The sequence below is a fragment of the Glycine soja genome, chromosome 17 (assembly GCF_004193775.1).
Source record: "Glycine soja cultivar W05 chromosome 17, ASM419377v2, whole genome shotgun sequence".
NCBI classification, from domain to species: domain Eukaryota; kingdom Viridiplantae; phylum Streptophyta; class Magnoliopsida; order Fabales; family Fabaceae; genus Glycine; species Glycine soja.
Window position 1 is genome coordinate 4423209 of NC_041018.1, and position 26066 is coordinate 4449274.

At 32.1% G+C, this 26066-nt stretch overlaps 3 protein-coding genes and 1 non-coding gene across 4 annotated transcripts; 1 reads left to right on the top strand and 3 right to left on the bottom strand.

Annotated features, from left to right (window-relative positions):
* On the bottom strand, positions 1–459 carry LOC114393503 (probable calcium-binding protein CML26). Its single transcript, XM_028354861.1, has one exon. The coding sequence runs from the start codon at positions 457–459 to the stop codon at positions 1–3; it is 459 nt and encodes a 152-aa protein (XP_028210662.1).
* A 7698-nt stretch (positions 460–8157) lies between these two features.
* On the bottom strand, positions 8158–9720 carry LOC114392309 (caffeoylshikimate esterase-like). Its single transcript, XM_028353387.1, has one exon. The coding sequence runs from the start codon at positions 9541–9543 to the stop codon at positions 8554–8556; it is 990 nt and encodes a 329-aa protein (XP_028209188.1). The 5' UTR covers positions 9544–9720; the 3' UTR covers positions 8158–8553.
* A 2799-nt stretch (positions 9721–12519) lies between these two features.
* Positions 12520–16701, bottom strand: LOC114394249 (protein SMAX1-LIKE 4). Its single transcript, XM_028355925.1, has 3 exons — positions 15088–16701; positions 14316–14523; positions 12520–14131 (listed from the first exon to the last, which is right to left on the bottom strand). The coding sequence occupies exons 1-3, from the start codon at positions 16419–16421 to the stop codon at positions 12641–12643; spliced, it is 3033 nt and encodes a 1010-aa protein (XP_028211726.1). The 5' UTR covers positions 16422–16701; the 3' UTR covers positions 12520–12640.
* Positions 16702–25155: 8454 nt separating this feature from the next.
* Positions 25156–25228, top strand: TRNAA-UGC. Its single transcript has one exon. It is a non-coding gene; the product is annotated as a tRNA-Ala (tRNA).
* The last annotated feature ends 838 nt before the right edge of the window (positions 25229–26066 follow it).

Below are 26066 nucleotides of genomic sequence, written 5' to 3' on the forward strand. Positions count from 1 at the left end.
CTAATGGATGGAGCCATTGGTGGTGCCGCCACAATTCTTGGAGGTTGTCAACATCGTCTTGAACTCCTCAAAGTTGATGCAGCCGCCGCCGTTGGCATTGACGGACTTGATCATGTCGTGAAATTTGTCGATGGAGCACTTGAGGCCGAGGAGGTTGAGCACAAGGTGGAGCTCTGCGGCGGAGATGAGGCCATTTTTGTCACGGTTGTAGAGATCAAAGGCGTCGCGAAACTCGCTGGATCTGCCATCGGTGGAGGCGTCAGAGCGACAAAAGGCGGCAAACTTCGTGAAGCTGATGAAGCTGTCGCAATCGGTGTCGAGGTCTTCCATGACACGATGGAGGTCCTCCGGAGAGACACCGGATTTGAGCGACCAGAGCACGTTGTCGAGCTCGTCGGCGGAGATCTTGTCGTCGCCGTTGGCGTCAAAGTGGTTGAAGACTGTCTCGAGTTCGTTCATGTCTTAGAAAAACGGAAAGAACTTGCTTTTGAGAATTTGAAATTCACTCTCTTTAAAATAGAATATGAAATTCTATTCTTTCAACTATCTAAATTCCTTTTAAAATTCTAAAATTTTAAATTTCTTTTATTAAAATATCCAAACAGTTACTTTTAATAAAAAATAATTTAATTTCCTGTAAAAAATACATTACCTAGTTAAATTATCCTATTCAAACATACTCTAAAGAAAATCAATCAAATTTTCTAACAAAAATGAGTTATCAACAAAAATAATTCATATTGAATACTTTGCACCAAATTCATAATAATAAAAAAATACACAATAAATGAAAATTTTCATTAAAGTATTGATGGTAAAAATGAAAAAAAGATAATAATAAGTCATAAATTATAAGCTCAAGCGTTACTTAACGGAGTTTCAAAATAATATTATAAATTAACAAGATAAATTCAGTTACTTAAAACATTTATTTTCATTTAATTTATAATTTAGTTAAAATAATTATTATAAATTAGCTAAAATAACTTGTCAAACATACTTTTAACTCTCCGTCATATGAAAACACTTGTATTTTTTTAAATAAATTAATAGTTTTAAATAATTAAAATATTATTTTGGTACAAAATAATTAAAATATTGAATGAGATATATTAATTTTATTGTTAACTAATATGCTACTTTCTCTTTTACGGTATTCATTTACTATAAAGTAAATCTTTTGATTAGCATGTTAAGTAGGAGTAAACAATATAACATTTAGTTTTTAAATTTATAAGTGTCACTTACATTAATTAGTAACTTTACAAAATTATCTTTTTGATCTCTAATTTTGCAAAAAAAAAAATTATTTTAATTTTGTTTTACTTTATTTTATATTTCCATTTTGCATGAAAAATTAAATTAATTAACATTTTTATAAAATAAGAGGCTAAAATGTTTTTTTTTATAAATTTAAGGATTAAAATAATAATTAATGCTTATAATTCAGAAATTAGAATAGAAAGCCACTCTAAGTTCATAATCCATTTACATCTAACATAATGATTTGAAATTTATTTATGTATTATTTAATGCATGAATTTTATTTCTAAAAAATAATAATTATTTTTATTTTGAGAAGTTTCTAAAAAATGACAATACAAATGACAGATCATAATTCCAACTTTGTAATCGTAAATATTCAAATATCACTAATCTTCTGTAACCATTTTTTTTATGTCATTCATAAAAGGTCAAGATATATTAATTGAAGATTTATGGCTAATTTAATGTCATAATTAGAATAGCTTATTTACTACCACAAGGAAACCGGTAGCATTAAACTTTGGAATAAGCAGTTGTTTATATATAAACTTGCACGATATTCTTGACGGTTTTTCGTGTTTAGGAATTACTCGAACTCTTGAAGAGGGATGCAATAACACACTCTGTATGTAACGTAACGTAAAGCACAAAAGCATATTATAATTAGAACGAGGGAGACGTGTCCATGAGCACTTTACCTCACCATTGATTCTGAATTTGTGTGATTATATCATCCTAAACTCACGTCCACAAAACTGAATGTCTTTCTCGGCTAAGATATATATACCGTGCATATGCATTTCCTCTTCATTTCATGTTTTTCAAGCTTAGGTAATAAATAAATAAATGAAACAAACACTCGAGCTTTTCCTTAATTTATTCATGCTAGCACGAGAAAACCTTCAAATTTTCAACTAGCTAGATAGTATGCAATCAAGCACACAAACTATTGCCTATTGGTCATGGGTCCGTTTTAGAAGAGACGGAAAAAGGAGACAAAGAAAACGACATGCATACGTGCCTAATGGACGAGTATTATTGAATATGAATTAATTTATACTAATAATCAGCTTTATAATCAATATGGTCTTCTGTTCTGTGCGCCTGCTAGTCGTCATTTACTTATTTATTTGTTTTGAAACATAAGGATTATCGAATCAAATTCTTTTTCTTTTCTCTCCTGCAAATCCTTTTTTACACACATGATACGGATTTAAACCCTAATCTATTTAACAGTATTCAATTATTTGTCAATTCTATCGAGCTTTGTCAGTAAGCTATATGCATGGTCAACTGAAAGAAAAGTTTACATTAACCTTAATCTGCTTAAAGAATTGAATTGTCAATCCATTATATCAAACTTTGTCAGTAATAATCGATATGGTTGTAAAAGTTTAAACGGACCTTTCATAGACTTGGTCTCTATATTAATATGACAGTACAAATGTTTTTTTTTATCATTAGAATATCTATTAATTAATTTTATTGATGATTAATTTTTATAAAATATTCTGACTCTAATCACTTTTAGTAAAAAAACCTTTTATTTTAACCACACCATATTTTTATCTATAAAATCCGAATATGAAATTTCAATTAGAAAAATCAAATCCAAAATCCACTCGTATCAATCAATGAGGTATTGTAAAATATCCCCTGCTCTGTATGAATGAATTCAAATAAACGAAAACAACAATTGTATAGAAAATTAGTACGATGAGAAGAAACAATATTAATATAAGGAATGTGGGGGAAAATTGCATCTTAATGCGTCCATTAAATTAACAACGTCGATTGATAATGCGCATCACCACAAATCCACAATCCATAATCTTTTTTTTTTTAATTTTATGAAAAGGAAAATTATTAATAAGTCTTAACTAGAATACAGTTACTACGACCGGATATATGTAAATGGCATCTAATATATATGATGTGGAAGACTTGTAAAATAAAGAAAAAGTTTTCCACTAGCCAAATTGCCTTCTTAATTTGTGCTTAATTATAGCACTAGCTTGTTTATACTTGGACGTTGGACCTATGTAGGGGAGGTTAGACTACGAGAAGAGATGCCAGCTGCAGCCTGCATGACTTAATTTCTTATACATCTCGGATTATTAATTATTTGAGTACACTTTATTCATCAATTATTAAACCTTTTGGACATACACAATAGATGTCTCTTGACAAATATTAGCAGAAAAATATTGTTCGGTCAACATCCCTGACATTTAATTTAACCACTTTATATTATTAGATATATTTGAATAATAACGTGATATAGTATTAATTATTTGTGAGACATGTTTAAGTTTAACTATATTAGTGTCACAAGTGTAATCAATAACTGTATACAACATTTACATTCATTTATTTTTAATTACTTCTAAAATAAAATTAACTATACCATTAAATATTTTAATAATATTATGATATATATACTATTAAACACTTTTAATATTTAGTCATTAGTGTCACAAACATGAATCGGTGACTGTATACAAATATTTATTTATTCTTAACTATGACAAAGTTAATTGTGACATTTTATCCGTAATATTGGAGTTGATTTAGTGATAATGAATTTGAATAAAATATATGACATCATAGATTTTAATCTCATGTACGACCATTGTAAAATAAAGGAAGAAATTTCTATAGAAATCTCGTGAGACATATTTAACCTACATATAGCTATATACAACACATTTATTTCCTCTTAACTATTTATGATGTAAAGTTAATCATATTTATCCACAAGATGAACAACGTGTAATGGTGGACACGTACCGGACACTAATTGGAGAATAATTCTAGTGATACAAATACTATTACTCATATTAGCATTGTATTTGTTTCTAGAAGAAGAAATAGGACTATATTTGAATGGTGTGAATAAGAGTGATCGTGTATGAGTTTATTTTTGTCCTAATCCATAAATTTTGGTAGGCTTATTCATTTGAACATAAATCAAACTCAATTAAGATATGACAATATATTAAACAAGATCGAGTTAGTTCAATTTGCATGTCAATATAATTATATCAAAATGTCGATTTGTTAATGGAATAGGACAAGACGGGTTATGAAATTATTTATAGAATGTTTAGTAGAGTAAAATGAAATGATATGAAAAATAAAAGTTTTAAATTAAAATTGAATAAAAATGTGAATTTTATTTTATTTTAGTGTTCATTTTCAGTTTTCTTTCCCCTGCAAAGGAACATAAACTTAGTGTTGAAATTTTTTATAGGTTGACTGAAACTCTTTGGATAATTAAATGTTTGCTTAATTAGCATGAATTGATGAATTCCTCTCCCCTTATTTTGATTTTATATATTTGTATATTTCAATTTCAAGTTTTTTGGTACGGCTTCAATTAAGTTAATTGAAACTATTGGTTGATTAATGTTCCAAATATATATTTGAGCTTAATTTGTTTAAAGTATGAACTTTAAGATTGACTCGTTTATTATATGTTTTTTTAAGTCAAATTTATATTTGAACTATTTTTTAGTTTCTCATAAATTTTCATACTCAGCAGCATATATAGACTAATTTTTTAATTTTAGGCATTAAAGTGAATAACTTATACCATTTTGGTTTTCTAAGTGAAAAGTATTCTTATCTCTTTTGAATATGATTCTAGAAAATTCAATTTAAATAACTGAAAAATAATAAATAAAATCACAATTTTTTTTTATTGAGACACAATTATTCAAATATATGTAGTAAATTAAATTATAATAAATTATTGATATTAAATCACAAAATTCGAACTCAAATAATAAAATATAACTTCAAATTTGAACTTATCTCTTTAGCTAAAAATAAACATGATTATTACAAGTTAAATCTGAATATTTTACTAATAACTTAATTTATTATTAATCTATTAAATATGATGAATAACTCAGTTACCACTTTCCACCTGTTTTAGATTTCAATAAAATTAACTTTAAATCATTAGACATAATTAAAATATAAGTTTAAACTAATATATATTAATGATAAATTTTATATTAAAATGTCTGTAGAATATGAAAAATATTTCTCAATATAAACCAAATGGCTCTTAATTTACCGATATTGCTACTTCATTCTAGTGGCTATATATGGCAGCGAAAGGGCACCTAAAGTATATATGCTTTAGTTATACGACCCTTATAAAACAAAGAAAAATTTGTCTATCGCCAAGTTGTCTTGTTTACTAATTAGATGCAAGAAAAACTTGTAATACTAAAGTGGATATATATATATATATATATATATATATATATATATATATATATATATATATATATATATATATATATATAAGGATAAAACATAAGTAAATATTAATTAATGTGTAATATTCTAATCAGGAATACAGGGTCGGAGATAGGGGACAGAAAATTTGCGTCATAAATGGCAACTCAAGATTTAAGAAAAAACCATGCTTCAGTGTCAAGCATGAGGAAAAGAGAATGCATGGGCCAAATTCTGCTCCATAATGTATTCTTTAATACTACATACGTTGAAGAAGTGAATAGAGCTATTCTGCATAGACGATTGGTTATTCTTAATTAATATAGTTAGCAATACATTTTTCCTTTAGCTTATAGCTTAAACCTATAATCTTGTTACACATGTGTCAACATATAGAAGCCAAAGCAGTTTATGAAACAATTTATCCTTTTTCAAAATTAACCTCTGAAAGTTTAAAGCGAATAACTTTTAGAACGTCAATATAAAATTAAAGAGCCACCAACTTTTTACCATTTAGCCAGACTTTTTATATTAGTCTAATTTTGAGAAGACTTTCATCCCAAATGTAATGCTTTTGTAGGTTTTCAAACTCTTGCATGTTTGAGTTCTTGAAGGATGAAATATTTACTAGCATGATTTCCATCTTCTTCTTGTTAGTATTTAAAATCCAAGTTTTGATGCTCCATGTATATATTGTCCAAAATTTCTATTCTATAATGGATAGTTTTTTTTTTTTTTTCAAGTGATTGATGCATTAGTGAGCCAGTTGCTTTCTTACGATTAGACAGAATTTCAACCGTCATCACCTTGAGAACATACGAGGCTTTTCTAGCAACACCCTTCTTGATACATTCTCTTGTAATTATGTAGGGTGTGTTTGGTAAAGAGGATAAAAATATAGAGGATTAAAATAAATGAAAAGTATTTGAACCGAAGCAGAATGTAAGAAGTAAGCAAGAGTCACATTATTTTTTTCTATTTTTCTCATACCAAACATAACACAGTGTTTACAAAAATATCAAAGTCCACTTATTTGAAATGATTTTATTAATGGCAACTAGAGAATGCAATTCTCCTACTAGAGCCAAAGGCTCCTCTAAGATGCCATTCTAGTCCTCAAAATCCCCATGACAAAAAAATTCATTACTGTACCTTCCTTCGAGAGTATACAGGTGCCTGATCATTTTTTAGTTCAATAATAAATAATAAGTAAAATACATTAATATTTTAGATTCTTTAAGAATTTAATTTTATATATCTTGTATAAAAAAATCTTAGAACCTTATTTTGAAGATTCATACACATAGTAAATAAAAATTAAAGCAATAAATATATTAATGATAAAATCATAAAAGAGTATAAAGAACTAAAATTAATAAAAATATGTTTTATTACTATTAAGAATAATTTTAGAAAAAAAAATATAAATTTAAAATAAATTTATTGTTACCAATTAAATTATTATTAATTTCTTAATTCTTAATTGGGTCTTGTAAAAAAAATCAGAGTTAGTATTATTTTTAAAACTAAGTATCAATTGTTCCTTAGATTTAGTTGCTGTTTTAATTTGTGGTAGTACTATTTTCAAAAATCGTACTACCACAAATTCTTAATTGGGGAGAAAAATTTTCATTTATCCGAGATCTAGACATAGGCAAAAATCCATTCTATAATTTAATGAATTATCGTGTGAGAAATAAATCTCACAAATAAAGGAATTGTACAATACAGTGCGAAATAACGTAAAAACGGACTCATTAATTTAATCCAATTTGTTTATCCTAAGACCCCGTAGGAGGTTTTTTTTAAAATTTTTCTTTCTATTTTCAAAAATCGTATTATTAATTTCTTAATTCTTAATTGGGTCTTGTAAAAAAAATCAGAGTTAGTATTATTTTTAAAACTAAGTATCAATTGTTCCTTAGATTTAGTTGCTGTTTTAATTTGTGGTAGTACTATTTTCAAAAATCGTAACGGCTGCATTAACATCATACTTTAATTAATTTTTGATTTGTGTTAGTATTATTTCCAAAAGTGGTAACGGCTACGTTAATAATACTACTGGTACTTTAATTACCTTTAATTTGTGTTAGTATTATTTCCAGGGTCAAAATTGTAACAGTCACATTAATATCATTAATTTTTTTATGGGAAAAAGCTCATATTATTTCCTTCAAAACTTGTTCATCAGTACAACTAGTAGTAGCTCATATATACTCTAATTAGTAGTAGCTTTTATTGCTGTTTTGGGATAATTTTTTTCCCAGCGTACTTTATTTTAAAAGGAGGAAGTAACTAATATTCTTAACACCCTGGTTAAAGAATTTTAAATAGAAAAGTTTTACTAAAAAGTATCATTAATCTACTTCTATTGTGATTTCTAATGCATTCTCATTACGTTTTTATATACATTTACCTGAAACAAACATGTCCTATTTAGAAATTCATATTTTGAAATATCTCTTTCTCTCTGATTTTTGCAAAAAAAACTTGGGTTTCACATAATTTTTCGACTAATCAATTTTGATACCTCGACTAGGAAGAACTTATGACTACTACTATATCCTAAGATATTATCACAATACGCAAATAAGGGGTTTTGATCAAACTTCCGATTTGAAAGTTAGTGATTTTCACCTGTGAAGAAAACAACTCGTAGCATCAATTCACATAAATTGTCTTAATGTTGCAAAAGGATGAAACATACCAAAGCAACACTGAAAAGTAAAACTTATTTTCGTTGAAGTTGTTTTGTTAGCTGCGTTTGCACTCCTAGCCAACGTTGTCTCTGATGGTCATTACTCAACAACAACACCTAGCAACAACTTTTTATCACCACAACTGTCTCTACTCTCAATATCATTCACATAGGAACAACCAAACACTAAATTTAATCATGGCAATTGATCCCGAATCAACTGTATAGCAGATCCAAATAACATAGAACGTTACTACTCTTGACATAACAGTAGTAATAATTCTGATTAACCTTTGATAAAAGTTTTGATTGACACATAATAAGCAATGTGGAACCAATTAATTGTTTGACTGGGGATTTTTGTTAGGCCCATACCTACGAACCCTCTCATCAATCCACTCCCTCATGTCCCCCAACACAAGGTTGGCGGACTCATCGGGCTCTCCCTGAATCAAAGAGTGATACATTCCATCGTAGAGCTTCAACGACTTATCCTCACTGGAACCCTTCTCATACAGTAGCCTCGACGACGAAGGGCAGGTAACGCCGTCAGAGGTTCCGTGAGCAGTGAAAAACGGCGCCGTCACTTTAGAGAAATTATCCTGTACATACTGTGTGACCCTGAGGAGCTCCCGCATGGTCCCCACCCTAGGTGGGCCCGTGTAGCGCCTCGGGTTCGACGCTATGACCTTCAACTTCTCCGGATCCCTAATGGCCTTTCCGACCATTTTGTTATCCGGCATGGCCGCCCACGTGTCAGCGAGACCGAACAAGAGACCGTACATGAATAAGTGTACCCTGCTGGGTTTCATGTCATCGGGGATCACGAAGAGTGGCGCGGAGAACATCAGGCCCGTCCACGTGTTCGGTTCTGATTTGAAGTACATGAGTAAGGTGGCTAAGCCTCCCATGGATTCGCCCAAGAGGAACGCGGGGAGGTTTTTGTAGGGTTCGCTATTGCGGACGTGGAGGAAGAAGGAGAGGGAGGTGGCGGCGATTTTGTCCATGTCGCCGAGGTAGCAGCGGAGGCCGTCGGAGCGGCCGTGGCCGAGGAGGTCCGCGGCGAAGACGGCGTAGCCCCAGGTGGAGAAGTTGATGCAGATTTTCTGGAAGAGCCAGCCAGTGTCGGAGCCGTAGCCGTGGGTCATAAAGACGGTGGCTTTGACTTCATGGGGTTCTAGGTTGAGAGGGAAGAAGGACTGGGTGAAGATTTTGCCATTAGGGGTTTCGAAGTGGGACTTGGTGTTGCGGACGCCTTGGGAGGTGTAGTATTCCTCTTCGGGGGTGTGGCCCCAGAAATTAGGGTGAACCTCCGATTCCGGTGCCATTGCGATGGAGGGTGTGAGAAAGTTCGTTGAAAGAAATAGAGAGAGGCTGAACCAACCCCACCACCACTACGGAGATTGTTATGGTTGGTGGTAATCATCACGGCAAGTTGGTGACTTTTTTTTGGGCTTGGCCTGTTAGCTGAATACCACTCTCATTTTGTTTGCACCCCCTTGATAGTTTTCCAGAATCTTATATTTTGGAAATGCATTTAATATATTGATTTTGAAAAATTAATTTAAAAAATAAGCTTTCGAAATTCATTCTGGAAATAAATTTCCAAAAAATTTAAAAATTTCTCAAAAATACTCTCTAGAAATTGTTTAAACAAAGGGTACAAAAATGCATAAGAAAATACAAAGAGAAAAACAAAATTGTAAAAAAGAAAAGGACCGGTCATCCATGTCCTTCGTCCAGCCTCTGGTATTGACACACCCGTGTTTGATTTTTCCTACTTCTTACTCCCCTTTTTTTTAGACAAAAACATCCTTAATAGAAATAAATTTTCGTTATGTATTTTGACATGACAGGAATAAGTTTATATCAAATCAAAGACACACAGAAAGAAAAAAGAAACACTGTCATAGTTGGAGGTGCAAAAACTCACATGAAGAAAATAATGAAGGACATAAAAATACTTGCAGAAGAAAAAAATGAGAAAATATTTGAAGAGGATGGAGAGGTGGGGGTGAGGGACTGAGGGTGCCTAGAGAGTAGAGAGTGGGGAGTGAAGAGAAGGGAAAGGGGAAGGAGGAGGGATAGAATACCAATTTCATAAAATTCTGGGAAGATAAAAACAAGGGGATGTTCGGAAAATCACGGGCCCTGTTCTCTAGTCATGAAAAAAAAGCAGTAGACAAAAAGCCCATGAAAGAGCAGGGCTGAACTGTTAATTTGATTTTATTTTGGGTTGGACCCGAAAAACAAATGTTACAGACTTTCTCAACATTAAATAAAACGGCCGAAAACAAAATTTACCAACTCTACAATCGTACGTAATGATTTCAAGCTTATTGCGCTAATACCTTTTGATGTATATAACTTCTATTCTTTTAAAAAACTTTGTAATTAACAAACAAAATCATTGTGATCTTTTATTTCGATTGAAGACATTCGTAAGCTCTTTTAGAGCACTAAGTAAAGCGAGGGACCCAAAACAGCCCTAACATGAAAAGAACCAAACTAGAGCTCCCCCAAAGGAAACCTTAATCGGGGACATACCTTTTTGGAGAATCTCAAAAACACTAACCAATCACAAATCCTTTGTTTATTTACACATGGTGGAAACTGGATTGGCAAGAAAGTGATACCTAATTAGTTCAGAAGCGTGTAAACAAAAGTGAACGCGTTAGACTCCCCAAATTTATTTGAATGACTCAGAAGAATCTTGGCACATTCTTTTAACAAAATATTATTTTCCAAAATATTCTTTATTTTAGGGTAGAGTTTATTTAATTATTATCTATCTAACAATAAGGAATGTGAAGAAAAGGTATCTTACTGATTTGATTCGTAGTAGGCAGTAATCTTCAATTATTCTTACACTAAAACTATAGGGAATTTATATCTTAATTATGTATATCGCATTTAGAGATCAAATTTGATCTTTTATATTATTGTTATAATCACACTCTTCGTACCAATTGTACGTATGTGTAATATAAAGTATTTTGATATCTTTGTTCAAAATTAGTCCATCATTTTATTTGACTTTTTTTTAGTGTCATTTTATGGACTACAATTACATTATCAAGTTTCATAATGATCTTGTCTTATTTCTTCACATGCAAAATTTGTTAACACGGTGGTCAATTATTATGAATATATGAGGTATAATGACAGGATATCATTTATGATCATTCACCTATCATAGAGTAACTTTACATAATTAAAACAGCATGACACTCAAGTTCTTTTCCTAAAGCAATGTATGTGATTTCACGATCATGACTTAAATGTACACAAAAAATCAAATCCATGCATAATGGTGTTCTAAGAAGAAAGAAAGGACGCATTTCCGCAGGTCAAAGTAATGATATACAGTTTTTTTTAAGATATAAATTGAACCCAGAAAGCGTCAATATTGTCTTGTAGCGGAGGCAGCTAGATTTCTTAATTGTCATTATTCATTGTTTAGATTCTCTTCGGTCGGGAGCATATGTAACTTCATATGTATATTTGTGCATGGAAGCCCTACATGATAATGATGAGTGTTCTTCGATTGCAGCACATGGAGGGTAAAAGATTAACAAAGGGATAATGGAAATGCAAAACAACTTTATGCCATTTTATTCTTCATTTATATGTCTTCCTTTCGTTTTAAAGCAAGAAAATGAAATGTTTACTTGTAGAGCCAATGATACAATGTAGCTATCATTTCAACATATCTTCTAAATGCAAACTACTCATCATATATATGTCGATTTTGAAATTTCATTTGAAAGAAGTCAAGCATGTGACGTTTAATTCCTATATCATATCATTAATGATATAATATTTATCTTCTCATTATATTAGGATGACGAGAGATTCATTTATTTTAATACTAACAAAAATACTATTTCATTCTTATTAATTTTTTTTAAAAATTTAATGATTATAATAAATAATTAATCTTAATCATTAAATTTTAAAATTAAATGATTTACTCTTAGAGTAAGTAGATCCTCCTCTGTTAGGATTAGTTTACCAAAAAATTATATTACCAAACCTCTTCAAGTATAAAAATGACTTGATTTATATTAATCATGTTTGGCAAAAGACTAAGTTTGTTTGAACTTTTGTAAATAACTTTTTTTTTATATCATAAAAACAACCGAAACGGACGATTATAATATTTTCAAAATGAAATTAACGGCGATAGGGGAAAATAGAACAAAAGATTAAGTTAAAAGACTAAATTTAATAAAAGAAACAAAAATAAATTAAAAACTCTCATAAATAAAAACCGAATTAGTAGGAGTAAGAAATGATGAACATAATGGTTAAGAAAAGGAAAACAAACCCATGCTATTATGGAAATTAGCAGTTACAGAAACTATCCCATTTTACACCATGTGGACAATTTTACAAGAAGCCCCCTGAGGTACCCAAAATCAATCACTCTATGAAGTAATTAACTTGGATACTCTTGGGCAGAGAAGAACTCATGAACCCACTATCCGATTTTCTATCTCCTTTACCACCCCAAGAAAGTCTAAAAAGTATACCCTCCTTCCCTCCAAAGTTAACCGTTTCTAAACTGCTTTGAAAAACGTCTTTCAGCCATTTCTCAAACAAGCTGTTGGTAAAATAACCACACCCAACACCCACATCCTCAATCACCCTCTCATCTACACTTAGATTCTCCAAACATTTCTTCCCATAAACCTCTTCAAAAGACTCTTTGAACTTACACAAAAACAACTCTGCCATCTCTCTGTCCTTAACTGGATTTGTGTTGAACTCAAACCGGTTCACAATTGAGTCAAGAAATCCGTTTTGGTTCAGTGGATCAGCTATAGTTTCTCCGGTCTGATCACTTGAAATGGGGCTACTTTCTCCTGCTTTATCCCCTTCATCAGCTTTCATGTTCAGATCAAGAGTGTTAAAGCTTGTTTGTCTTGAAAACTCTTTCTTCTTGCTCCCTTGAAAACTGTTGGTGTTAGAAAACATATCAAGTTCAGCTCTTCTTTTGTGGCCAAAACATGGCTCCGCGATCGTGGTTGTGACAGATGGCGTCTCCAAGTTAGGCTTGGTTTCACTGACTTGCCACAACAACCTCATAACCGAGTCCTCATTCTGCTGCTCAATGTTAGTGGATCCACTTCCACCATTTGTCAATATGAATATTACTTGGCTTGAGTTCTCTTCAGTGAAATTTCCAAAGTTTCCTGTTTCGAATCCATCACAGAGGAATTTCTTGAACTGGGCATCAGCAAAGTCAACATTTTCTATTAGCATCACAAGCTGGTGATGTGTTTTCAGTGCTCCTTCCAGCATTTCAGAAAATGGGGCTATTGATGTCTCTCTCTTTAGCATGTCAAATTGAAGGAGCAGATTAGTTGAGCCAAAAACTGATTCTGCAATTGCAAGTGCCAACCTTCTTTTCCCAATGGTGTCATTGCCTTGCATAAGTAACCAAGTAATGTTGTTACTTTCCTTTGCTGATTTGGAATCAATCAAGGCTTCTGCTATTGAAGGAAAAGTTTCAGACTGCCATGGCACATTCTCCTGCAATAGTTTACAAATATGAGCTCGTTGCAGTGTTGTATCAGTTATATCCCCCACCGCCGACTCACCTGAACCTCCATTGCCAAGAGCAAGAGTAGTCTTTACTTCTTTACCTTCCATGCTCTCAAGGGAATCCAAGACTGGCTCTGTTGCTTCTCTTTTCTTGCCGAAATTGAATTCAATGATGCATGATTGTTGGCGTCGGAATCGAGGGACGAGTTTGGAAGTGGAGCCATGTGTGGCATTGCTGGCAAAGGATATGGAGCTTGGTGAATTATAACTGTTGTGGTTCCAGTTCCATTGGTTCTGAGGCTGTTTGCTTTGGTGGAGACAGTGGCATAGTCTATTCCATTTTCTTTTCAATTGGACTAATTCATCCTGAAGAATGTTTGAGGTATTATAAATCATAAGCACTACAATTTTTCAAATCTCTACTCATAGGAACAAGAACATGCTTGTACAGAAAAACAAAAAAAAGAAAAGCTAGTGCACAATCATCCAGTATTGGATTATAACAGAAACGTTAACTTGATTTTTCATTTTCCACTAAAGAATTTGCTACCTTCTTATGGTCTTCTGTGATATGAGACTGAAGCCAGAAAGGCAACCTTTTCTTTTGGTCTGGCCTGATAAATTGGGCTTCTTTTTCATAATTGGAGGCACATTCTTCACAACAATTGAGTTTATCCTCCTGCTCCATATTACCAAAGGGCTTTGTTTCCAGCACTTGAGATTGGTTATGCGAGATGGTCATCTTTGAATCAAGGACACTGCAATTTGAGTTCAGAAACTCCACAATGTTAACATCCAAAATTAAACAAATAAGCACTGTTGAGTTTAGCATACGTGGCATTCCATTCTTATCACTTAATATCACATTGGGTGTTAATTATTCCCTGTGGATACAATAAGTCATATTTGCAAAAACATGTAACTCTCTTCCTTTTAGTAAAGTGTAGTTTCAGTTTCTACCACCAAAAATAATGTGCATGCGTAATGTGTAAGAGGTTGGTTATATACTGACAAACTAAAGTGAGGCAGATGCAGAAACAGAAAGGCTCTGCTTCACTCCTCAACAAAAATGTAAAACAAATTAAGCTTTCAACAAACCATCATGCCTGGATAACTTTTATGTACTTATGTTTTCCTTTCCTCTTTTCTTTCTTTCTTTTTTATTTTATTTTTTTTGTTACATTTCACAAGTCATATATATGTGGAGTTTGTTTTCTCTTTGCATTAAATCAAACAAATTAAGCAAGAAATGTTTTAGTCATTGGCTAGTGTTTTTAGCATTAAATCAAATCAACCTAATTATTATTAAGAAAAAAGATTACCTGGGAGCATGAAGACTCAAGCCCAGTCCACCTGATGGAACAGGAACAGCCTGAAGAGCCCATTGCTTCTCAAGAGGGGGTTGCCTCATTTGACACCTCATGTATGTTTGATAGCTAGCAGTGGCCATGAGCCACACCTTAGCATTATTTGAGGTTCCACAGTCACAGAATAACTTTCCTATTTCTGAAACTAAATGATCAACAGGATTATAACCAGAAACTTCTCCATTTGGGGACCCTTCCTCTTTTCCACTTAAACTTGCCTCCTCCACTGTCCACTTCAGGTCTCCAATATAAAAAATGCCACCCCCTCCTCCTGAAGCAATGGAATTCACCTTTCTTTCCAGCTCCAAGAGTTTCATTTCAACTTCATCTCTCTTCATGCAACTCAAAGAAACATGTGAAATTTGGAATTTGATAAAATGAATTGACTTTAACTCATCAGGCACTTCCGACCTTTCAAGCCTTCCCATTATCTCTCCCACAAGGCCTTCAGTTAATGACAGTGAGTCACCAACAATCACGGTGTTCTTTTTCTTCTTCCTCAAGAGGATATCCAGAACAAGCCTGACATCATCATCCTTACTAGAAGAAGAAGCTGCACCAGTGATGGAACACACTGGTGCATTCTTTGGTGGAGAAAAGACAAGTGAAGGGTGGAACTCAGAAGCGTAAGAAGTTAAGAAATGACGAGTAGTGTGCCTGAAATTGGTAGGGTTGTTGTTGGTGGCTGTTTCCCTATGGTTGTTGTTCTCACTGGCAGAAGGTGAACAAGGAGAAGAGAACACACCACCCGAGCTATTGTAACACTGGAAAACAGAATATTGAGGTGAATTAGAGTCCTCTATGTGGTTCTTAACAGCAGTGCTGGAGAAACCAGCCTCTCTCATGACCCTGCTAACACTAGGGTCATCAAGGATTGATATGATGAGGTGTTCAAGCTCAACCTTGATGGTGAGAAGAGGCTGTTGTTGCTGTTGCTCAATGCATCCCCTTCTCTGGTGAGCCTGAGCTCTCTTCAATGCAGCAATGAGAGCATTGGAGAGAGAAGGCTGAGTGTGGATCAAAGGAGAAGGTGTTGTTGGGAGCCTGTTGAGGGCAACATTGAAGCACAACTCAAGAGCCCTGCATTGAAGAGGATGATGAGAAGCTTGAGATGACTTCAGACAAGCCCTTCTCAAGGAACTTCCTCTTAAGCTTAGCAAAGTGGCAGCCACATGCAGTGGAGTGACCTGTGCATGGCCCCTCCTCCGAGCCAACCCCAGAGAGTGCTTCAACACTGAAGCAGCCTCAGCTGTGAGGGTCTGCTGTAATGTACAAACTCCTGAGCGCATCACTTGACCAAAACACCACCCCCCTCACCACCCCTTTTTGTTACTAATTGAACCTTAGTTTTTCTTCACGATTAACCACACTTTTCTTCTTCTTATCCTTCTCTTTAATTTCACTCTAAACACCAACCCCTCCCTCTCTCTTTATATGTATGACTCTGGAACTTATTAACAGAAAGGTTTTTGTTTCAAGGATGGAAGAAGTGTAAGCTAAAACAAAAACACACACTACAGAGAGAAAGCTATAGTGAGAGTCGTTAGGCTTTAGAAATACCAGAACTATATGCCTCACCGCCTTCTTTATACTTCTTGTCACTCATCATTTTTATTCTTTTCTTTTTCTTTAATTCTCTCTTTTGGGTTTTAGTTTAAAGAGGCAGCTTTTTCTTGTCTTTTTTTTATTATTTCGACTAATTCATGGTCTACCCTCTCTCTCTCTAGCTAGTCCCTCGCTCTAATATTCTGAGAGTATTTGTTTTAGTTTCTGATATGCCGTGACATTAATTAGAAACAAGCAATTTAATAGTCGTTTTAGTGTTTTTAATATATAATTGAATAGTCGTCTGAGCTGCTTCATGCAGTGTATATAAATAATAATAATGTGACTTACATTTATTTGTTGAAGTTTGAATGCAGGAAAGGTATATATCAATGTTTACCTACATATGAGTCTAAATTACATATTATTGAACATCTTTAAGCAAGAACTTATTTATACCAGTGATTTAACAACTTAGTGAAAACGATGTAACATTGTGTATTGTAAGGAGCAATATAACGATCGTGCATTTATAAAACTGAGACATTAGTCATCTTAGGCTACTCAAGTACTACTATATCTACTGGCTGCAACAGCAATGTGCATGCATTTTTTTTATTATGGCTAATCATTATTAATTATCATAATACAAAAGGCCAGACGAACTATATGATTCCGGGATTAAATTGTTGTGTTATTTTCTGTTACATTATTTGTAAATAAATGAAGTAGCATAGGAAATTAGAGAGTGCAGTGATGTGGACCCGCAATTCAAATTTTTTACTCGGCTTCATAGAGCTTCCCACCCTTTTCCACATCATCTTTTGAATAGACAGACAAGGCCAGCAGAAATTCAAAAAAATTTACTAAAGGGAAAAGAAGCCAGGGCGATGAAAGATTTTCTTTTAAAAAGCAGAGCGGTAAATTGTGTTTTTCTTTTTTCTTTTTAACATTTTTTTCAATTGTAGGTTATGTTTGGTTTACTATTTGGCCGCCTTCAAATTACAATTATCCCCATAAACTTAATTTAGTGTTATGTTTGAATAAAAGCTGAAAAACACTTTTAAAAATCCTAATACATTTCCGAATTTTAATGCATAAAATAAATAATATATATTGTTTTAAGAGTGAAAGTACTTCAAGTTTTTCCAACTAAAATCAAACATACATGCATAAACTTAGGATATTCTCTTTCAAAAATATGTTTTAGAATAAAATATATGAAGAATATCATTCTTCACAATAAGTGGAACCAAAAATACATTCAAAACATTTATCTAAACATAACATTTTTTTATCAGCTCAAAACATACATTGGAATACTGTATTTGAAGACTTGTTGAGAAAGACTTCTAAAAATCACGTTCAAGATATGGAACTAAATACACTATTATAGTGTCCTACAAAAGTAACATATATGCCTGTGTTTAACTTAAAACAACATTATATTAAATTTATTTTTCCAAACTCATTACACATGATAAAATTCATTCAAACTTAACATGCACATGGGTTATAGATTGTTGAATAATTACACAGTTTAATGTTAGCTATCTAGATTGATTGGGGTGGTCTCTCTCTTCACGCCAATCCTCGTAGAGAGACAGTATTTTATTCCCCAAACAAGTACCCAAAAAGCAACCCTCTGTCTGCTATCCTCTGTTAGCATTATTGGTTCTTTTTCAGCCTCACTTAATCCTCTCTCTTCTTGCAAACAGCAATCACCTTTTGTCTTAATCTCATCTCCTCTCCCATCCAACCACCCACTTAAACAAACCTTTTGAGTTGCCTTAGCAAAGCAAAACTGATCTGTATTCCATACTGTTATAAAACTTGTAAATTGTAATGGACACCCATTTGTGTTCACACACACACACACGATATATATATATATATATATATATATATATATTAGTTTAAATATCAACTTTTAATTAGTAGTGTAAACCATTTTACTACTTTCGTCTAATAACTTTACCCTTCACAATTTGCTGAATATAATAACTATCTCCACTCCATCTAATTAAGTTTGGCTTTTCTATCTTGCTTTCGTAATTGAAATCTTTCTTTTCCAGGTTTTATTTCATCTATATATACTAGACTAGATTCTTATCGAGATATATGAAAGGTATATATGATAAGGTAGGCTCTCGAGATTGTATACCTCACATGCACCCTAGGGGACACTATATATACACACACACACACACATATATATATATATATATAGGATAAGAGAGAGAGAATAAAAACCATGGGAATTATGATAAATATCATGGGTGAAGTGAGGAAGGAAGAAAAGGTGTGAAGAAATTAAGGTTGTATTACTTGTATTAATTAATTAGTAATAATCCATATATTTATATGAATGTACGTTTATACGTAGTTTCCTGAGGCATTTTTTCACCTTTTGAAAATACATTGACACTAGCTAGGTCGTTGTGACGTCTTCCCATGCAAAATAGTAACTGAGAAGGCAGGATTAGACATAACTTTGACCAACTGTACATGAAGGAAGTATATGGGTCCTAACGTAGTCACCTTAATTTGACCCTTGCAAGATTCGAAGCATGATTCGTATGATAAGAAAAATTAATCATTATAACCTTTACTTTTAACTTAATAATTCCTAAAAGAAAATGAAAGAAGATAACAAATCTTAAAAAGGACTAGGGCCTAGAGGGCGAGCTTCATCTTGGAAGTATTACATCGCGCGAATTCCAAGACTATCATCTGTTCAAGAGTTTAAGGTAGATTGAAGAAAAAGGAAACAAAAGGAGAAAAAATAAAAATGGAATAGAAGCATAAATTCTAATTGTGTAACTTCCTTATTCTCTAGTGCACTAAAAAGAAGGGGGGAAAATCCGTTAATATTTCCGTTGGAAGTTCGAGGAATGGAAAGTACATAAAAAATTGTAAAGCTTCAAAGTACGATTGAATACTCAAATTTAAAAATTGAGTACCAAACACAGGTGGAACGTTAACCGGTAGATAAATAATAAATTTATTTTGTTGAACGATCCAGATATTAGGGTTAAATTAGCTAGGTTGTCTTACAATTTATGTAAAATTGAAAAAGTGTTCATCACATTTCCAAAGACAGCCTGTGACGTTACTTAAACCGGCTTATGTTGTACCTTTTTTTTTTTAATATAATGAAATTCATGGAAGAACTGAAAATCAACATTTGAAAGCTAAGCAACGTACAGTAAAAAAAATTTTCAGCTTGTGCTCCCTATATAAGCATCCCCCCCCCCCTTCTCTCCAAATTCAATCTATATTATATTTTTTGTCCGTTTTTCGTTTACAACACATACTAGAGGAAACAGTTCCTTTGGAAACGTTTAAACTTTTGAGATTAATTAACATTAAGTGTCTCTTTTGCGGTCAAAGTCACAGATATGTATCACTTAGGTTATTACTTTGTAAAAGGCTAATTTATCGAATATATCTAGCTAAAACTAATACTGTGATTCTTGTTTACATTTATCTCTTTTTTATTTTTTGTTGAATTGTTTACATTTATCATCGCGGGATTATTGGAGGCTTCGTCAGTATGTATATAAGACAGATCATGAGAGTAAAAAGACTTTCTTTACATTGGAGGGGAAAAAGTAACTTTTAATCATTATGCTTTATAATGAATAATTAAGATTATAAATGATTATAGGACTTTTAATATTTGATTTACACTATTTATATATAGTTATACGTACAACAATCATAATTTTTTATCTCACTTTTACATAAAAGTATATTTTAATTTTAAAATATAAACAAATCTCGATTATAAAAGTATATATGAATGTTTAAATCAATTAAAATTTAATATATGTAATTATCAAGTTTATATCATATGAATCAACCGTGAGATGTGATTTTTTAAATCAATAATGTTATATGATATATCATTTCATACATATATATCGATCATAGTATAGTATGGTGATTAATTAAGTTTTCCTTCTTTTGCGGGGGTGGGGGATATGGGGGCACCTGTGTTCTCTGAGCAGTCTATATCTTTTGTTCCGATTAAAGACAAAGCACCACTAAGTAGGTAATAATGAGAGCTAGCAGGGCTCACTGATCATTTTGGGGTCATCAATGGCCAACCCTTTAACAAAACAAAAAGGATGGTTTTGATTGAAAGGGAGTGCTCAAATCATTGGAACATTATAATTGTAAAGCTTGAAAGAATGAGGAAGACAATTAATAGGATTTTCCCAGTTGGAAGAAAAGGATCGATCCCTTTATGGATTAATTGCGAACGAGAAAATTAATGAATGATTTGGTTTGCATATTCACTAACAGATTTTCAACAAAGCCTGAAAGTAAATCAAGGGTTCATTAACTTAGACAGATCAGGCCCACGTGTATTACAAAGGGGTTATTGACTATCGAGTAATTAAAATGTTTGTGTTTGACCACAAAATATATGATTAGCTAGGCAGATTAAATATGAAGCAATTACACATTGGATTTGGAATTTACAATTGCACAGCTTTTATTGTGAAAAGGGTCATTATTCTCATTTTCTCTAAAAAGAAAGGAAAAATGCAGTACTGGTGTGTGATGACCTGACAGCTCCTAGGGTTACGTAGTGCTTATTCACAGCTAGGAGCTCCTTTAGCTTAGTTAATTTGATAGAAAAGACAAGCTCATATGTACTTTCATTAAACTAAACCACGAGCGGTAATTTTCCTAGTCATGATATAGTTAGGTTGGATATATTGCCAAGATCAAAGGAATAAATCTGATAATAAAAAGAGAAAAGTATGTATATATTTGAGTGGCTCACATATCAAGAGCAATTAATTATATTAAGTTGGTTTTTTTTTACATAAATGGGTTTTTTTAGGAATATATAGATTTTAAAAATATTATAGATACAAATAAATCGTATTTTAAAACACAATAATATTAAGATTGTGTTTCAATCACGATTTTAAGTATTATTTTTAAAAAAATAAAAAAGACAAAAATCATATTTATAATTTTATTATTTTTTTAATTCTTACCAGTGATATTATTTTGAATCGTTTAGACTTAATTCAATCCAGTGATTTAAATTTTTTTCAACGCATTCCCTCAAAAAATACTGCAAAAGTAAAAATGTATCGATAGTTATAATAATTATCATAATACAGTGATCATAATAATAGATTGAGTTAATCATGTAGACAAAAAAGAAGTAAAAGGAAATGCTACTTGATAAAAGATTTTTCTATGCAAGGATTTTTTTTAAGATAATAGACACTTGGAAGTTATATTAGGTTTTGATTAAGTTAGGTCATTCTTATTTTTTGGACTGAAATCTCATTAAATACAGATGAACTAATTAAGTCTCTTATTGATCTTTCGGAATGGGAACGTGAGTAAAAGGAAGAAACAGACGGGGAGATAAAGGAAATGTAGGTGGGACCTACAGATAGAAGGAGAGTGGAACCCACAAGTTGCAAAAGGGCGTCGCAGAGCCTTTGATTCTCATGAGAAGTATATTTCTCTGATCTCCATAAGTAACCAAATTCCCAGTCATTCCTGACTCAAAAAGTTAGTATATATAGAGATTTTTTGGAGAGGTGAAAAGAAGACCTAGCGTGCAACTTTATACAAATATTGCCAGCAACATATCCTATCCTGTATCATACATAAATTATATTATATGCTCTTCTAGATGATAGCAGGATACAATATATGCTGAGACTGGGGGTTCATGGATTATATACTAAAATATAGTTTTTTTATAAAAAAATTTATTTAATTTAATTATATTGTTTTTAAATTATTATTTAAACAAATTCTAATTCCTTTTTCGAATGCATAAGCTTTCAGGTTTCAAATTCTAATTCCTTTTTGTTATTTAAATTTATCTACTATCTATTGTGATTTGTATTTAATTAAGCTTTATATTTTTTTAATTACTAGTTTCATTAAATAAGAAGAAAAATGAGTATTTTAGATATAGTAAATGCTAGGTAGCTAAGTACGAAGTAAATCATTTAAATTATATGATTTTTTTTACATAAAATAGTTTATATATATTATATTTCCCCCCATATATTATTACTTCAATTCATTATTTGTCGTTAATATTAAAATTTTCCAATTTTCTAGATTTAAAGTTTTCTGAATTTTAGTTTTAATAGATTATATGAAATTAACAGCAATCTACTTTCGTAAGTTATTTTTCAATTTTAAAAGTATTATATTTTTATTTTATCAAATAAAATATTCATTATTCCTAATAAATACATATTTATTATATTATTTGAATTGTTTGGCAAAATTAAATTTTATCTAAATTTAAAAATACATGTACAACACATCCGTCTGTCTGTGCTCCAAAAGCAAAAGAGAAATTAATATATTTGTACGTAGCCCTCTTTTCCCTTCCCGACCCTTTATAGTTTATTCCCTAAAACACACAGTATAACAATTCTTTACATCTCCGTGATCGTGACAAATAAACTTCAATTTTCCTTTATACTACTTGTCTCCTGGCTACATGTGTATTTCACTGGTTATACGCCTTTCATTAATACACATATGTATGTTTTTCTCAGTGGAATATACAATTCTTAAAATTACATGTCGTCTTTTGTTTTTTTATGGCATTATTTGTGATGTCACGCGACACAATGATTAACCTGACATTCGAAAAAGGCTTACGATAAGTTATAGTATACATGCATGATTCTATTCTCATAATGAGTTTATAAATCAGTTCATCGTAAGCTCGAACCAACTCAAAGATGAACGAGTATGCAGTTAAATATATTAATGAAGTATTTATCATACAAGGTCTTATAAAATTCACCATTATTGTGAGATTGAGGTTGAGAGCAACTGTTAAATTAATTGTGCATAACTCTTTCAAACGTTTATAAAATCAAATAATCCAACTAAGTAAGATTTAAGCTTTCCAACTTACTGTATGTGGTAGAATCGAAAGTGAAAGTGAAAGTGAAAGTGAAGTAAAGGAGAAATAAGGAGGAAGCTTTTGTTACTGAAATCTAAGAGACTGATTAAAGCAAAAATGACCGTAGTATAAAGCAAATAAAGTGAAAGGGAAGGTCATGAAAGTATGTTCCTTTCTTTCTCTGCTCATCTTTCTATATTGCATGCAAAACGATGACAACTTAAACCATCATTGCTACCACTCTCTCTTTGTTCACTAATCCCCATAAAAATGTCATGGATCCCTTTCTTTCTTTCTCTTTTGTTTTATCACATTTGTATTGGAGACACTCCTTTCGCTAAAGAATACATAGATAAATCAACAAATTAAAGCACTTGTATTTAATTACAAGAGCTGTCTCGAATTAAGAATAGAAAGATTTCTTGGTGAGAATGAAACACGCCTCTAGATGGTTGAAGATGTCTTTCTATATTGTCTCAACCCCTATACGAATATAATATAAAAAGGCATTCTGTGGCACCTAATGTATAAATTCCGAGTTAAGTAACCCTGCTGATGAAGCCTTACTTTCTGATTGATCAATTTTAGCTAGTCAAGTTATTTTCAAGGGATTACATATATAGTTATGGCATTATGTACATCATATAAATTGATATGAATTGACTAATCACTGCTTTTAGTGTTTTTTTAACATAATTAATAATTAAACTAGCAAGTTGTCTAGCTCATACATAATACGTTAGTATTTTCAAATTTAAGTAAAATTTTAAAATATAAATATAGTATATAAAATATCACCTAAAGGTGTTAAAATAGGTTAAGTCTGGTTAGCCTTATCTAAAATATGGATTGAACTAATAAAACAATGGGTTTAAAGTAATTTTGGTACATCCAGTTTGATCCAAAAATTTATTAGTTTGATGCGGGCTTAACTTGCGGTTGACTGAATCCGTTAGCTTGAATTTTGAAAAATAAAATATACTTTTATATTATTCTTTGATAAGAAATTATAAGTTATTTTTTTACATTGTGAAAACAAAAGTTAATTTGACAAAAATTAAACTTATATCTGACAAAGACCTGAGTTTGAATCACTATCGAAGTAAATACCTTATTGGTAGGCTATATGAAAATATTAGTAGTGCTCTTTGAACCTAGTGAACTCGCAAAAACTGACCTAAATTTTTTGTAACAAAAAAAGTTGTACATCATTTGTTTTAATTACATTTTACTTATAATTTTTTATGGTTAATTGTATGCTTTAATGTGTGTGAGGAATTATGAAAGGGCAACCAAGTTATAGTTTTTTTAAGAGAACCAAGGTAAATAACAATCATTTAATTTAAACATCATTATTTAATTTGGAGGAGAAAAAAAATGAAAATGGAGATAATAAGTTTCAATGTTTTATGCGATGAAATATTATGTATGTGTGGCATGATTGGGTGAATCTAAGTAAAGTGTGAATCTAAGTAAAAGATATGCTCAACTGCATTCATCAGAGATATTTGGTGCTTTAATAGATTGATATAGAAATGAAATCGAAAAACTATCAGCATGGGGATGTAGCTCAAATGGTAGAGCGCTTGCTTTGCATGCAAGAGGTACAGGGTTCGATCCCCTGCATCTCCAATTTTTATTGTGCGTACAGTCACGAGTCTCAATTTTTTTGGTCACAGCACCAAATATTTGTTAGACGAAGAAGCTGCATTTGCACCTTAGTTTCCATTTCTTTTTTTGCATATCACAATCCACTGGTCCCAAGTCAAAACTATATATACTGGCTTTTTTCCGGTTGTTGTTTCTGTATCTGTGCACATTGCATAACAAAGTAGTTGATAGGAGCAGAGAAACAATCACAGAAACAGAAGACGTAACAAACATGGATACAGGGGTACACATAGCAACATCAGAAGAAACAGACACAGCAAATACGAAGGCAGCAGCAAATACGAATGCAGGGGTACAAATAGTGAAAGCTAAAAGAAGAATTACCAGACCCACGCACTTAAGAGACTATGTTTGATGAGCAGAAACACTAGTAAGAGGAGGCTGAGCTGACACGTGCAGCATTTGCTAGGTCCAGGTGTCCTTTGCTTGGAAACATCCAGAATTATATACCGTTAGGATATTATGCCAAGATTCCTGAAAAGATATGATAATAGATATGATATGGATAATTCCTTAGCAAATTGGCATTATAAATATATGTAAATAACTAGCAAATGAAATAAGAACAATACATTCCTTCTCTTATCTAAGTTTTTCCCTTTTTCTTCACCTTCCTTTCTCTTCTCGGAGGCCCTGGCCCTCGAAGCCAGCTGCAGAACACGAGCACTGTTATCAATTTTGGTGCTCTCGTTGTTCCTCCCATGGCAGATTCCGATCGCACCTCTTTTCCCCCCGATAAGCTTGAAGACGCTCTCAGTCGTTTGGCCAAACAGCAGTTATACCTGGGTGAGTCTGTGAA

Coding starts and splice junctions, on each gene's coding strand:
- LOC114393503 (XM_028354861.1), bottom strand. CDS start 459: ATGAACGAACTCGAGACAGTCTTCAACCACTTTGACGCCAACGGCGAC.
- LOC114392309 (XM_028353387.1), bottom strand. CDS start 9,543: ATGGCACCGGAATCGGAGGTTCACCCTAATTTCTGGGGCCACACCCCC.
- LOC114394249 (XM_028355925.1), bottom strand. CDS start 16,421: ATGCGCTCAGGAGTTTGTACATTACAGCAGACCCTCACAGCTGAGGCT. Junction 14,524..15,087: donor TTGAGTCTTCATGCTCCCAG/GTAATCTTTTTT, acceptor CTCAAATTGCAG/TGTCCTTGATTCAAAGATGA. Junction 14,132..14,315: donor TCACAGAAGACCATAAGAAG/GTAGCAAATTCT, acceptor AACATTCTTCAG/GATGAATTAGTCCAATTGAA.